This window comes from Crocodylus siamensis, chromosome 2, assembly GCF_052110815.1.
Source record: "Crocodylus siamensis isolate JL-2025a chromosome 2, ASM5211081v1, whole genome shotgun sequence".
Taxonomy (NCBI): domain Eukaryota; kingdom Metazoa; phylum Chordata; order Crocodylia; family Crocodylidae; genus Crocodylus; species Crocodylus siamensis.
The window spans coordinates 123237398-123253343 of NC_143396.1; the positions used below are offsets into that span (position 1 = coordinate 123237398).

The 15946-nt window shown below is 42.2% G+C and overlaps 1 protein-coding gene across 1 annotated transcript; it reads left to right on the forward strand.

Annotated features, from left to right (window-relative positions):
* Window positions 1–1942: 1942 nt before the first annotated feature.
* On the forward strand, window positions 1943–15492 carry PLA2G12A (phospholipase A2 group XIIA). The gene is made up of 4 exons (XM_090036708.1): window positions 1943–2152; window positions 6087–6163; window positions 6744–6909; window positions 9432–15492. The coding sequence occupies exons 1-4, from the start codon at window positions 1954–1956 to the stop codon at window positions 9548–9550; spliced, it is 561 nt and encodes a 186-aa protein (XP_089892834.1). The 5' UTR covers window positions 1943–1953; the 3' UTR covers window positions 9551–15492.
* The last annotated feature ends 454 nt before the right edge of the window (window positions 15493–15946 follow it).

A 15946-nucleotide genomic window follows, 5' to 3' on the forward strand; every position in this document is an offset into this window, starting at 1 on the left:
CCAATGTTGCTGCAAGCATTGGGGTATCTCAGATGCTGTAACAACCCTTCTCCACTCTGTCTTGTGTTTGGAGGTACTCATGGTAGGCCCAGGCCTTGACTGATCCAATATGAGGTCAGCTGAGTTGCTTTGCATCATTAGTAATTCTTCAGTCAGTGACCTGGTGGTGCCCATTTCCTCTCTAGGTATGAACGGGCATTGACTCACAGTGAGCTCATCCACCCTTTGACGGGTCTTATTTTTAGTCCTGCTGGGTGTCCACACACCCCCTCCTCACCCAGGCTAGCCCAACTGGGGGCGCCAGGTTAGTCACTGATGACCCGACCACAGAACAGCCTGTACTGGTTTACATGGTACCAGAGACCAGGACAAGAGAGGCCTGGCCTGACAGGAGCAGTATACTTGATGCATGATATTATTTGATATCTGTACTGGCAAAACAACATTGCTGGTGACAGACTAACTGTTCAGCCTGTCTCACTCATACTTTACTCTCAGCCCTGAACTGCACATAGATTAGTTGTCCAGAACAGCATTGCCAGTTTTTAAATATGAAATGATTGTATTGGAAGCTCAAAATTATTGTATCAATTGAACACTAAAAAAATGCAAATAAGTAAGCAAATAAGTCTTCTTATTTACTTTATATTGGTCACTGTAATCAGCAGTGGGTGAGTGAAAACTGAGTCAAAATTGAAGCAATTCTTTGTTTTGAGGCAAGCAGTTATAAGAAAGCATTGACGACACACCCAGAGAGTCAGTTAAGACTCCCTGAGAGTGTAGATACATGCCATTTATGTGCCTTAAAAATGGTGGTTTTAGACTAAGCCCACTTAAAAGAGGCACGTGTAAAGGCACCCCCTGAGAATAACTTGTATTTTCCTTGTACTGCATTAATCAGCCACCTCGAAAATCATTGTACATTTTGGGAGTATCAGTTGTAGCTGTGTTACATGGACGAGGTATTGGTTGTAGCTGTGTTACAAGGGCACGGGCAGGTGAGGTTCTATGGGTAAATCTGATATCTTTTATTAGGCCAACTGCAATAGTTAGGAACATTTTTCTTTACACACTTTCAGGTACCCAAAAATTGTTTGGTAAGTCAGCCTCAATTCTGGCAGTACTTTTCTTTTGCTTACAGAGTAGCTGAAGTCTACTTATTTTGGAATTAGGACTGTTTTAAAGTGCCTACTAAGGTTTTATGGGTCATGTTTTCCCAGACATGAGGTTTGTCAAAACACGACCCATCACCCAAGTGCTCGTGCCTGAAAGTGTGCAAAGAACATCCCCAACTACTGTAGTTGGTCCAATGAAAGATATTGGATTTACCCAAGAACCAAGTCTGCCTATCATACGTTTTGAACACGTTTAGTATTCTTGATCGTACAAGGGGGTCTTCTCTTCCTGTACATTGTAAATTGCAAGGGTTCTCATCTGTGAAATATGAAACTCACAATCTGAAGGAAATATGCTTCTACATCCTGCTTGCCACCAGACAACTTTGAAATAAAACGGCTTTTTTAAAAAAACCTCTCTCTGTGCCTACAAAAATGACCTATTCCAATAAATAAATAAATAAAAATAGAGCAGTTTTTCTATTCCAAAGAACTCAGAAAAACCACAACTATGGACTGCTGTTTGCAACATTGGGTTTACCTTGCGGCTCACGTCTGCACACCTAACACCGTTCACATTGAGTGGGACCCCGCCGCACCTTTGGAGAGCTCATGAGGGAACCTACGGTGCTGTGGCAGCTCGGCTGAGAATCGCTGCTTTGTTCCTTAGCACATGAACAACAGGACCCGCACCTGCGGCTCTCCCGCGAAACGGGAACGCGCATTTCCACCCGGGACATCGCTGACACTGCGTGTCCCCTCTGCCCGGCCGGGGCCGGGGCCGGGGGCGGAGCGCAGGCGGGGCCGGGGCCGGGGGCGGAGCGCGGGATGGGGACAGATGGCGGGAGGGCGGCTGCTGCTGCTGCTGCTGGCGGTGGCGGCGCTGGGGGCGCAGGACCAGCCGCCGCACACCCCCGACTGGCGCATGACCCTCAAGACCATCCGCAACGGTGTGCACCGCATCGACGTCTACCTCAACGCCGCCCTCGACCTGCTGGGCGGCGAGGACGGGCTCTGCCAGTACAAGTGTGGCGACGGTAGGGGCGGCGGAGCGGGGCCCGGCGCAGGCTGGGGAGCGGCCGGGCTCTTTTCTCGCTGGGAGCCGGGCAGGCCCGTTTGCGTTGATTGCGCGGCGCAGTGACGCGCTCCATGTAACGTGTGCACGGGGCCGGCGCGGGAGCGTCGCTTTCGGCCGTGTGAGTGTGGGGCTGGTGCGCTGGGTGTAACGTCTGCGCTGGCGTGCCATAGTTGGTTTATGTATGTGGCCAGTCAAGGTGTTGAATCATGTACCCGATCTAAATAGTGCCCGAGGGAGTGGCGGGCTCCGTGTAATGTGTGGCTGTGATACTTCTTTTGCCTGGGTGGCCAGTATGAATGTGTTGCTGGTGCGCTCTCTGTAACGTGCAAGAGGGGCCCTGGCATGATCGTTGTTTTGCACGTGTGGCCAGTTGCGCACTGGGCCAGTGAATGGCGAGGTGGTTGTTTGGCCAATGTGACTGATCTGCAGAGCCTCCCTAGGGGTGCCAGGGGCATAGCCCATGCAGGGCCAGGGGTGGTGAGCTGGCGGTACAGCACTGTCCCCGAGGCCTGGGGCGGTTGCCTCAATTCGCCCCCCTCTAGGGACAGCCGTGCTGCTCTGCAGGAGGAAATGGTGCTTTCTATATAATGTGTGGCGGGGCCAGCGTGTGATCAGATTCGCATGTGTTGCTAGTCTGAATTTAGTGCACACTGGGCCAGTGAATGGTATGATCATTTCTTTGCCCATGTGGCCGATCTGAATGTATTGCAGGATGAAATGGTGTGTGCTCTCTCTGTGTAACATGTGGCTCGGGCTTTCATGTGATCATTCATTTACATGGGATCCTATGACCCCAGCTGACTTCCTGCCCTTTGAGAACCAATGATCAGTGATCTTCCGAGGTCCCTTCCAGCCCTAATGTCTATGAAATCTATGTGTAGCCATTTTGAATGTATGGCATGCCAGGCTAGTGAATTACATGATAATTGTGTGACTTTAAAGCAGGGGTGGGCAAAATGCAGCCTGCGGGCCGCATGCAGCCCACCAAGCCAACCTATCTGGCTTGCAGGGTCCCTAAAAAGTTTAGAAAATTAATATTTATCTGCCCCTGGCTGCCTGTCATGCAGCCCTCAATGGCTTGCCAAAACTCAATAAGCGGCCCTCTGCCCAAAATAATTGCCCACCCCTGCTTTAAAGCATGATGGACCAGTCAGTTATATAATATATGTAACATGTACTAGGGACCATGGTGTGATACTTGCTTTGCATGTGCGGCTAGTAGGACTATGTTGCATGATGAACTGGTGGATTGTGTGATAATTTAGTTTGTACAGGGTCCAGTCGGAATTTACTACATGATGGACCAGTTGATTGGGTAACACATGACAGGGCCATCGTGATATTTATTTGCACGTGTGGCAGTTTATAAGAGCAGAGACTTCTGCAATAATTGCTTTGCACATGTCACCAGTCTGAATGTATGGCGTGATGATCCAGTGAATTGTGTGACAATTACTTTGCATGGTGGCCAATCTGAATTTATTGCATGATAGACCAATCAGTTGTGTAAGATATGCAGTGCGTAGCAGGGGCCTTTAAGGCAGCTTTGGGCTAATTTTGGGGACGGCAGTTGCCAACTGTACATGCCACTGCGGTGTCCCTGGTTGAGAATTGCCTGAATGGTGTGTTGGGATGCAGGTGGCAGTACCCAGCTACCCCTGACAGTGCCTTGGTGGTTCTGCAGATAGGATTGGATGTATCTGCTTTCTGATGCCGGCCTTCTGTCTTGCACAGCTTCCCTGCTGTGTCAGGGAGGCAGGCCTGTTTGCTATGCCCAGAGAAACATGGGCCTAGGCTTGCCAAGGGAACTAGAAGCCTCCCTTAATCAGGGAGGCCAAGTGAAGGCATTGATTGCTTGAGACAGTTGATGAGAAGATTTGCACCTTATAGACTAACTAAATTAGATCTATATGTAGCGCAAGGTTTCCCAAACTGAAGCTGACTTCATCACATACTGTGGAAGGGAATGTAGAAAGTTCTCTCCCCTTCTTTTTTGTATTCTGATTTCTGTCTCCTTATACTCTGCTTTCTATACAGTCCTTTCACAGTATTGAAGGGAGTAAGCTTCAGATCACAAAAGCTTCTGCTATATATGACACTGACGTGTAATCCTTTGGTTTACTTGGTTCTTGTTCAGCAACCCCAAGTGAGTGCAGTTATGTAGTAACACAGCAGTCTTTTGCAACACTCTTCAAAGCGACCATTGTACTCCCACTGTTGCTGGTTGCATCAGATGTAATTCAGTACCATCATGGTTTCAAGCATCTCATTACAGAAGGATTAGATACTTCCAGGAATAAACACTAATCTGAAAATGGATATTGGCTTTGCTAGGATGTTATTAAATTGCCTGAAACTTCCCTCAGTATAGTCAGGTAAATGACTTCGGCCACAAATGCGGGCTTCACAACTTGAGACTATTTTTGTGTAAACTTGAAAAACGGAAGAGAAATATGTAACAGGAATTAATCAGAAATTTAAATTCACATATGTTATTTACTGTGTGAGAATTAGGTTAACTAATTTAATTTTGTGCTGTGGGCTTCATTATTTGCCTGAGAAGGTCAGGAAGGACTTTTCCCACCCCTTACCACACCTACATGACACTACATTTGGTAGTGTGAGCATGCAGGGATTCACTTTTTATGTCTTTAGCCCCTGATGACTTTCCATTGCATGAAACCAGTAATAACTGGAGTAATGCAAAGGCAGCTCTAGAAACTATTTGTAGATGTAAGATATTTTGGCCTAGGCTTCTCTCATGGTAGTCTTACCTAAGAATGTGTTTTATCTGATTGTGTTGGAAAATTTTGAAGTAGAATTTATTAAAACATGTCTTTAAGATTGTCTCAGCTTAGACATACTAAGTCCCAAGTAACCTGTTTTGTTTTCACTCAATGAAGCTCCTTTTGAGGGTGAAACTGAGGGGACAGGGGGTGTACATGCAGATTTTTTGATGGTGAAGTCTTAGGGTGATCTCTGGTGTGCATCTCATGCCACCATGAAATGTGTCCTACTCCCACCTCATTCATTATATGCACCTTGTCTATACAATCCCTCCTTTAGAAAGCTTTTCTTGGTTTGGTCTCAGATCCCAGAACCTGTTCAGTTGCATTGTTTTACCCCATACTTTTCCTATTCTTACATACACACAAATATTGTTGTGCACTCTTCAAATGAACAGGGCTTTCACAAATAAGCAGGAGCTCTTCATTTTGTAGTTGTGTAAAAATTAGCAAAAATACTTGTGTCCTGTTCCATTCCATTTAGTAGGTGTGATGCTTTAGAAAGGAAGTTAGCACAGCTGCTTTGCTTATAGGTAAAAAGTATGCAACATTTTAAAAAGCTGAAGTAAATTTATATTTTTTTTACTGCGGACAGGGAGTCTTGCTTTATCTAGAACAGTTGTTCTCAACCTCTTTTGTACCAGATCCCATTTGTAAACATTGATGACCAGTCCTGACCCAGTGCCCCTGACTCCTGACCCAGTGCCCTCGAGTGTGTGGGGCATTGCGGGGTCCCAAACAGCCCTTTGCAGCCTGGAACTCTCCAGCCTGCAAGGCAAAAGCTACTATCTCCCATGTTTTTCTCCTTTAGAGGAGAATCCATTTTAAAAGTTTGTTGATCCATTTTTAAATTTGTTGGCGACCCTTTCATGTATTTTTACAACCCACTTTTGGGGGTGTGACCCATTTGAGAAATGTTGATCTAGAATATATGTGCAACTTTGAACCAAAATTGTTGAAACTTGAGTGCATAAAATAGATACCTGATTAAAACTTGCCTTTTTTTAAAAAAAAGGAACTTAGCACTTGCAGATGCACCTAATTTACAACCGAAGCAAAAAAACAAAAACAAAACTTATTTAGGGGGTTTTAAATTCTCTTTTGTAGGATCAAAGCCTTTTCCACGTTATGGATATAAGCCTTCACCACCAAATGGATGTGGATCACCAGTGTTTGGAGTTCATGTGAGTTACTTTTTTTTTTTTCCAAGAGCTTTTCATATTTACTCAGTCTTCCTTATTTAATGTTACTAGTAGTTAACTTAAAATGTGCCCTCTTTGAACTTTCCATTCTAAAAATAGAAACAATGTGTGCGCATGTTACTTCAGGTTGTACTTTGGAAGCATTTTAAAGAGGTTAGTTAATTGACAGACTACCAGCTTGATGTTTCCTAATGCAGACTTTTTTTTTAAACATCCTAAAAATAAGGATGCCTATTGGCGCTCATTATTTCTGCTCAGAAGATAGGATCACTATCAAGGATTAAATACTTTTAATGCAGGGAAGATTCTGAAAACCTTGCAGCACTTCAGTGATAGAGCACTCTGAACTGCCCTCAGATAATCTCCTGGTTCAGTTTCTACTCTTACTTTCCATATTATTAGCATTTAGCTTCCTTTTGGAGTACAAGTAACATGTTGATGGTGCAACTGTACCCAGCTTTTATGGGTTCATTTGCATGGCTAGCACGCCATTTTTATGATCACTGGATGCAATAAACTATCTTGGCGGCTGAAATACTAACCTTGAAAATTTTCTTCACAGTTTGACATTGGTATCCCCTCAATGACAAAGTGCTGTAATCAACATGATAGATGCTATGATACCTGTGGGAATAAGAAAAACGAGTGTGATGAACAGTTTCAGTATTGTCTTTCCAAAATCTGCAGGGAGGTACAGAGAACATTGGGAATATCAGAAAGTGTACAGGGTAAGACTGAAAAAAAATGTAATGCAAGATATATTTACCTGATCTTTACTGTGGTTCTGTACAGAACAAGACAGCAGTGGTCTAAATGTGTACGTTTGTATGAAGTGTGTAAATTACAGTAATTGGGGAATAACAAATTCATGTGAATTACCTTTTCCTCCAGTATTCTTATGGGAAGAAGATATGCCTGAGGTATATGTGTCAGGCTTTTTTATATATGTAAAGTTAATAAAAAGAAAGGGGAAAAGCTTGTTTGTTTGTTTTTCTTGCGTGTTTTAAACAACTAGTGATTGATCTCCTGCGTATAAAAAAACAAAAACAAAAAACCCTAAAATATGTTGCCTTGAAATGAAATGTAAGTGAAAGTCTGTGAAAAGCACTAAGCTAATTGTTGAATCTTTCCAAGCTGGCACCTTAGAGCATTTATACATATACATTTGTCTGCTCCAATATGCTGGATATCCAGCACATTGGAGCAGGCTCGATTTAACCGAGTCTGCTCCACACGTGAGCTGATGTGCCTGGCACTGTGGCACATGCATTTGAATAAATGGTGAAAAGCATATCAGCACTGAAAATATGGCAGTGGTGCACTTTTGAACTAAAATACCTTCCATGTGTTTTAGTTCAAGAGTGCGCCACTGCTATTTCCTCAGTGCTGACACCTCATTTTGCCACTTATACATATGTCTGCACCGCAGCACAGCATGTGTAAAAATGCCCTTAGAGGCTAATTGGCTTAGAGAGGTGCTAACTTTCATAGGCAACAACTTACTTAGATGCTAAATATCAATTCTTTTGCATTAAATGCATAGTTCCTACCTTCCTCCCCTCCCCCCTTAATGCTTATGAAAACTTATGCTACAGATTCATAAAAACAAATGTTTAACGATTAGCCATATTTGCACTGTACAGTAATGAAGATAAATACTTATTGTTGCATTGGGTGTGGTCCATCTTCTAAAAGGGTTTTACTGTAAATTGCATGCATATATGAAATTGCTTCCCTCTACAAAATAAAGATCTTAAAATGATGTATAATGACACTGTAGGTAGAAAACAGTGCTGTATATGCACTCCTGTAGATTTTATCTGTAAATTCCTTTTACTTTTTTTTAATAATAGAATTTAGAGCCCACTCTGTTTAGAGTAATATCAGAGATGTTACCTATCCACATAATTGAGGTATAGATTAGACTCCCTGAGCTATGGGGGAAGAAAGTGATTTTGAGCAACTATAGCATACAGTATAATTACCTTTTAAAGCATGCTTTTTTATTTTGGTGAGTAGTGTAGGTATTTCAGTGGGAATGTACAAGTTGGACTCCTTTCTGGTTAGGGGTCCAGTTATGCAAATGATCAGTATTTAGACTTCATAGAGAAGTAGGGCTGGAAGGGACCTCCGTATTTCATCTAGTCCAACCCTCTGCCTGAGACGGGATCATCCCTATCCAAGCATCTCATGTAATCAGTAATCTAACCTCTGGAAAACTATCATCAACCCTGACACAAGACATAACACCCTAACCTGCCACAGGTAAGGCAGGGGATCCATGGTAGCCAGTGTCTTGGTTTTATAAACAGATGTTAATATGCACTCGAGATCCCAGCTGGATGGCCCATGCCCCCTGCTAAAGGAAGGCAAAACCGCCACAACCTGTATCAATATTTGACAAATACATGCCTAAGAAACAGGACCATCATGCTTCCTACTGTGAGTACTCCTGTTGAAAGCAGTCTGGCTGCAGAGTGGACACTTACCTGGATCTTGCAGAGGTCTTTGATTGCAATTAAGTGTATGCAATCAAAGAGCACATTTTGTTAGAACTGTGAAAGACCTGATCCACGCAGAGCTGCCATTAAAGCCAGAGGATATTCTGTATAAAAAGGGGGGCATAAAACAGCAACACAAAGCTGTATACCGAAGATTAGTGTACTCAAGAACGTTTTTTTTTTTTCCATACGTAGTGAATGCAGTCAAGGTTAACTTTATTTTGATATTCTAACTTTCAATAAAAGTGGGTTTAGATGTTGAAAAGAAAACCTAAATGAATGTATGATCGTTCCTTAGTCCCTGTAACATGCCATATTCACATGTTCTTGGGGAGAGCTGGGCTGGGCCTCTCTAGCAGGGGGCTCCCTTCCCCTCAGCCCCTGAGTGACCATCTGTATGGTGGCAGCTGTCGCAGCCCTGCCCAGAGCTGAAGCAAGGGAAATAGAGCCGCCATCCCCCCCCCGGCCTTGCAGGCCCAGACCAACTATCCCTCTGGGGATCTACAGGGGAGCCGGGCTAGGCCTGCAAGCCAGGGGGCTCCATTTGCCCCTTTCCCCACTACAGCTCTGGAGAAGCGCATGTTGGGTTCAATGGTGCTCTAACTCATGGTGCTTTGTGTAAACCATCCTGGTTGTAGTGCCTCTCCTACAGGCTGCCTAAACTTCTGCACGCAGCCTAGCTGTTTCATTTTTTCACTATAAGAGCGTGTTTAATTCCTACAGTAAACTGATTTCCCTTTGTCTTGCAGCCTGTGAATCAACTGTTCAGCTGGTGTTTGATGCAGTCATACATTTAGGATGTAAACCATACTTGGATAGTCAGAGAGCTGCCTGTATGTGCCAGTATGAGGACAAGAGAGACCTTTAAAAGAAGATACTGGAAACCTTACGAACTAGAACTGTGAAAGGCTCAACCCAAGCAAAAGAACCAGCATTTTGTTACAAGCTGTTTTTATTTCATTTTTGTGAAGTGTAATGTTGGTATGAAGGTGGATCTGTTTTCACAGGGACATTGGGTCTTTTTTCCCCTCATTTAAAACGTGTGTCTGCTTAAGCCATCCATTCTTGAAGCTTGGTACTGAAAGCAGTGTCCTTCATTACTTCCACACAAGCTTCTCGTAGGCTGTTGATTGAATGCTACTGAAAACTACTGATGCCTTTTTACTTAAAACAATTCTGCACACATTTGGTGAGGAACATGAAAACAATATAGACTTCAGGCTTTTTTTGTTTTTTTTTAAATAGGTCAGATTTAGGGGTTAAGCAGGCCTTAAATGTCTAGTGTATCTTTGAAAGGATTTTGTGAGTTCAATATTTGATCTTAAATGTTTTGCACTTTTAAGCTGTTGGTAGACTATTACTGTGATTAACTGACTTCTGTTTTTCTACTTTGATTGTATACCTTGCCATGTTTGAATTGACTAGACGAAACCCTTTAATGATACAACTAAAGTCAAAGAGCCTTACTGTCTGCTTATATTCCCAGTTTACTCTGCAGCACTTCTCAGATCCATGTGGATACTTTCAAAGGTTGTGTTGCAGAACCAGACAGTTTACAGCCAAAAAATATGCAAGGTGACACTTGATCTGATGATGCTGAAACACAGCTGTAATTTCATAATTAATTTCAAATAGATGGTATTTTTAGATCAAATTTAATTATATTTGATTATTTGTAACAAAAGTATATTTGTTTCTGCATAGCAAAAGATACATCTTGGTCTGTTCAGAGGGTGATTTATATTTGTGTTGTGTTGACTGTGTTACTGTCTTCATCTCTTAGCTACTCTTCACCTTATCTATATTCTTTTTCATAAAAAAATTAAAAATATTTTCATAACTTGTAGTGTCTTAATGTTTCATCTAGTTGGACAAATGTGCTAAAGACATCTTCATGTAAATGTATTTCTCCTACAGAGTTAACAGATCTTTGTGATTCCTAACTGTTCCCTTTGGGACATAAACATCTTATTTAGTTTAACTGACCTATCTGTAGTAGGTTACTTTGTTTTTTTAACAAGCAAGAACTTCACCAAGAAACTATGATACTTCTTTTTATCTGCAGCTATCAGACTGTCTTTTGTATGATGTTTGATATCAACTTCCAAATCTATGACCAGTTATCAGGTATTATTACTCAATGTGCGACCCCATCTGGGCATTTGTGAAGATTGCAATTTTTGATTAAATGCTGTGCTGTTTGTTGGATACCACATTTGCACAAAGGGTTGTCCAAGATATTCATCTTTATAAGGTGTTGTTTTGAAGTGTCATCCAGATCTCAGTCTGTTCATCTTGACCCACGCTTCTCTGTTAAGGTTATGCCTGATGGAGGACTTGTTTGGTGTTGGTATAATATGCTGCAGAAATAGATATAACCTTTTCTAGCAGTCTGTCTACTCCATTGCTGCCCATAGGTTCAGTTCAACATCTTCCAGGAGCTTCTGGGCTTCATGTACAAATGATTTGTGACTTCTGAGCCTCTTAATCTTCCATCTTTTTGAGTCTTCAGTTAACATGGTGTAGGTGATTTTTCATCAACTGTTGCCTCTATTGCCAGTAAGGATGTTAGGGTGTGTCTTCTTATATCACTTGTTCTAATGCTCAAAAATATGGGGAGTATGTGCGTATGTGTAGGTTTTGCAGCCTGTTGTGAGTCATGGTGCACTATTAAGTAGTGTCAAATGTCAAGCTTTTTAGTGTAACACCTTCTGAACCATACAGGAGCACAATATCCTCCTGGGGTATATACCATTGCAAGTGTGGTGGTTCTGAGCACTTCGAAGTTGGCACCCCATGTCAGGCTGGCTGAATATCTTAAGACAACTACCCATGCAGAAACTTTACTGCTGACTTTCTGGAAGTTACGTTTGTTCATAGGTGAGGGAATGGTCTGATGCAACTCCTAGGTAGGTTGGGGTATACACACGGGGAAGGATATAGTTACCTACTCTGATATTTGTCGTGATCTTGGCTCAGTGACTGTGCAGGTGGAAGAGTGACGATATCGATTTTATGCTCAACTTTAAGCACTACTTGTGGAGATGAGTCAGCAATGAGTTCCATGTCAGTGGCTCTTCTAGTTCTGTCATGTCTATTCCTTGAGCTGCTATGGCAACATCAGTGTACGTGTATCAATCAGATTTACTGATAACTTGCAACAAATCCCTGTGTCTGCTAAGACTTCAACTTTCACTTCAGGTTCTGTTTTAATTTTTTTACTCCACTTGTTTGTGGAATCCTAATGTACACTATTTCCTTGAAAGAGGAATGGAAACGAATAGCCTAAAATCACTTGATAAGTTGGGCTCAATTCTGTTAGTGCTTTTCTTTGATTTATAGAGTGATTGAGTAACTGAAATATACTTACTTTCTCTGGAATTAGGACAGTTTTAAAGTGCGTACTAAGGTATTATGAGTCATGTTTTTAGAAACTTCTGCTTTGAAAAGTTTTTCTAATGCATAGTGTGATACAACGTATCTTGCTGATACGGAAGTGTTCCTACAAAAAGAGGGTTAAACAGTTCTATTCTGTGTGTGTGTTTTATTTTATAAATGTATGGTATATATTGTGGCTTACTAGGATTGTATGCATTATAATTTCAGCGTGTTAAAGTCTATAAAACATTTTGCTCTCTTAAAATTGGAAAAGATGACAGAGTGCTTTGGAATAGCTGAGTTTAGGTTTCTAACTTAATTTATTCAGAGCTAACCTGGGCTCTTTGTTTCCAGTTCCCAGATTATCATCCGTACCACAACAGCGAGCACGAACACAGAAGCTGCCTCATGTAAAACACCTATTTAATCAAAACAATGAATATCTGTTATAGTTCTAAACTAAGTTGGATATGTAAAATCTTATTCGATGTGCTTGACTAAGCACATAAAGGGTTGAGGGCCTGTCTACTACTGCATCCTGCAGTTGCTGCGTGAAAGCATTTCAACAAAGAAAAGGAAATATCAAACTACTTTGGGGGAAAAATACCTTCAGTACTGGTAAATAGTTAGTGAATGTTTTAGCGGCTTGAAAAACTGCCTGCAGAGCAAAGGTAGCCTTTCATTTCTTCTGGAGTCTGAGAATTTTTGCTCGCAGGGATCACGTTTTTGTTCTGACATGTAATCAACAATGAGTGGTTCTCAACCTTTTCAGACTCAAGGCATCCCTTTGAAGATGCCAGCTCTTAGGTGTTGCAATTTTTGACTGGAAAAATAATAAGAGCAATTATATTTTGTGGCAATGAACTCAGACCACAACAGCTCAGAATGCTTTTAATACAATGGGTTCCTACACACAATCTCTGGAGTTTATCTTGTAACTTATTTGTAAGTGTTGGTACACCTAATGCTGCTAATATTGCATGGTACTCTTAAAAGGATCTCTCAGCACCCCAGGATGTCATGGCATCCTGGCTGAGAATCACTGCCATAAAAAAAATACCAAACAGAAAATACAAGTTAGTTAAAGTTAGCTATGTTATTAAATGATTTGAGGTAACTAAATTCCTTGCTGTTCCCTACTGGCATTTGACTTATTAATGTGCCCTGCTAAATAGTCAAGAGTAACACTGATTTAAAGACACTGTTTTTTCTTCAAGTTGAGGCATGAATCTAAACTCCACACAAACTAGCTAGAATGTGTTCAGCATTTTGTGGAAAATATTTTCCATAGATAGAGTTGAAATTATTTGAACAAGGCCAAGCTCGTTCTCCTTTTCAGGAGATCCAAGAAATAGTTGCCTGCCAAGATACAAAAACAAAATACTACAAGAAGTCCAATACCATTTTAGTTCATGTGGTATCTAATACTTTAATCCTATGCTTCAGTCTCTGCCCATGTTCTTTGGGTAGGTTCTAGGCCTGTTTTATCTCATGCTAAACCAAAACGCATAGCTCCCTGAGGCATTAACAATCATGCCTGTCTGCTATAAACCATTTTAAACCTGTCTATCAATTTCTAAGCTTTACTAAAATATTCCTTCCCTTTCATCAGTTCAGGGGTTCAAACTAGAAAATACTGACACATTTGGTACAGAAATTGACATGCCTAGCTATACTGGCAGTTTTAAGAATGTATTACACATAGGGTACATCTACATATGCAATTAGCACACATGAATAAGCTCTGGAGTTTACAAGTCCTGCCCTGCTGTGGAGTTTATTAGTTTTCTGCATCCTAATTGGGGGTGTATGTGTAGATCCTGAGATGTTTACTGCAGAGCTAGTTAGTCAGTTCTGCAATAAACGTGATGTGCCCACTCTTATCTTAAACACATATACAAATGCACACACTATATCACTGCAGCTGCTAACATACAGAATAATCGTAGCTTCTTTTTAAAAATATGATTTTGATAAGCGAGTAGCAATAATTAGGATCTGCAATATACAAGAATTTTTTTTTTTTTATTTTTTTTTTTGGCATGAACAAGTCTCTCTGGTGAGACGTACTGAATTTACATGATCAGCACAATTTTTTTGAACCAAAGGCAATTTAAACTACAACTTGATTATGCTTTGTTCTAGCCTGCCTCTGCCAGTCTGATGATAGCAAGTCAAAGCACAGAGCTGTTACATATTATTGTGCCTAGATAAGAGGTGGGTAGCTGTGTTAATCTGAGGTCAAGCAGAAGACCGGGCAGGATGATGAATTTAAAGCAGGGATGGGCAAAATCGGGCCTGTGGGCCAGATCCAGCCCACAGTGGACTCAATTTCCCAGCAGTTCCTATGGCAGCAACTCCTTTTGGCTGCTACCACCAGCCTCAGCCCCACTGCCAGACTCAGCCCCACTGCCTGGGCACCCTAGCTCATCCACCCCTCACCCACTGCTGGGTGTAGGACTCACGCAAGCTGGGTGTGTGGCCACTTGCTTGGCTGTGATGGGGCCCTGGTTGGGAGCAAGAGACAGGCATGGCCAGGGAGATCCCAGGATCTTGGGGCAGTGACAGTGCAGACCTAGGGCTGGGGCTGGGGCTGAGGCAGAGCTGTGATGTGCTGCACATATGCCCCTGGGATGGACATGGGTTCTGTGGATAAGGGTGTGCAGTGAGAGGATCGTGGTTCTGCCCTGTCCCTGCACTGTCACCACCCCATGATCCTAGCCCTGAAGCAGCTCCTCACCCAGCCGTGTGCCCTGCCGGTGTGGCTCCTGGCCATTCTCTAAGAAGACTCCAGGATTGCAGGGTCACAACAGCACAGTGCTGGGTTCACATGAGCCCAGGATCTTTGTGGAGAGTGGTTGGGAGCCACACATGCAGGGGCTGCTAGGAAATGGAGTCCAGCCATAGGCCAGATCCACCATTTTGCCCACCCATGTGCCTTAGACTCTAATTGGTTCAGAGAGGCATGAACTTTCATAGGCAACAAACTACTGCAGATAAGAAATGAGTAAGGGCAATTACAGGGATGGTATCCATTAGAAGGAGAGGAGTAAGTAACCTCTTACTTAAGACATCTTTGTAACTGATTCCAAATGCAGAATAACCGTTTACTGTAGTTAAGACTCGTATCCATGCAGACTTTTGCCCATACTTGCCCCAGTGCTCACTTGGTCTATTTAGAAGGTTTTCACAATGATCTTTATTCTCTAGGATAAACTGGAATACACACCTACCATGACATTCAGGTCTCTGGATTACAACCCCCCTCCCCCTGCCCCCAGTTTGGAAAAAAGGGGTATTTTTATGCAAGGGATGATGCATCATCAGATCAAGTGTCACCAGAATGTGTTCAGGATTAGGCTAACTGTTGTCACTGAAATGAACAGGAATTTTAGTGCGTTTTCACTGAAGTAATAAAGCTAAAGTTGAGGACTTCTGTGTATCCCACCATTACTGCTACACCTACAGCAGCTGTTAAATGTTTTTACATCCTACTTCCTTTGTTTCTTGTAGACTGCAGCAGGTGAAATGTCAAACAATACAAGTGTAATCTGATGCTGGTGCAACTGATCATGCATATTATAAGAGAAACTAAAGGGAGCAAATGTAGACAGCTTTGTTTAGCTACCCTTTGACATTGGAAGCATTTTTATTATATACGGGAAGTATATTATTAACAGACCTCAAAACACTGAGCATGCAAAAGAGACAGCAAAGAGCAGCCTGGAGCTGATTCTTGAAAAGTGCAGGACTAAATCAATCATGTTGGTTTAATCTGACTCCTCAGAAGGCAGATCCTCAAAGCCCTTTAAGCGTGAAATTGTTTTAACTATCTCGCTTCAATAACTATTGGGTTGTCATCAAGAACAAGATTTAGTGTACAAAA

Excerpts from the sequence above, each read along its gene's own strand:
- PLA2G12A (XM_090036708.1), top strand. The coding sequence starts at position 1,954 with ATGGCGGGAGGGCGGCTGCTGCTGCTGCTGCTGGCGGTGGCGGCGCTG. Across the intron at positions 2,153-6,086 it reads CCAGTACAAGTGTGGCGACG|GATCAAAGCCTTTTCCACGT; the intron begins GTAGGGGCGGCG and ends TCTCTTTTGTAG. Across the intron at positions 6,164-6,743 it reads CACCAGTGTTTGGAGTTCAT|TTTGACATTGGTATCCCCTC; the intron begins GTGAGTTACTTT and ends TTTTCTTCACAG.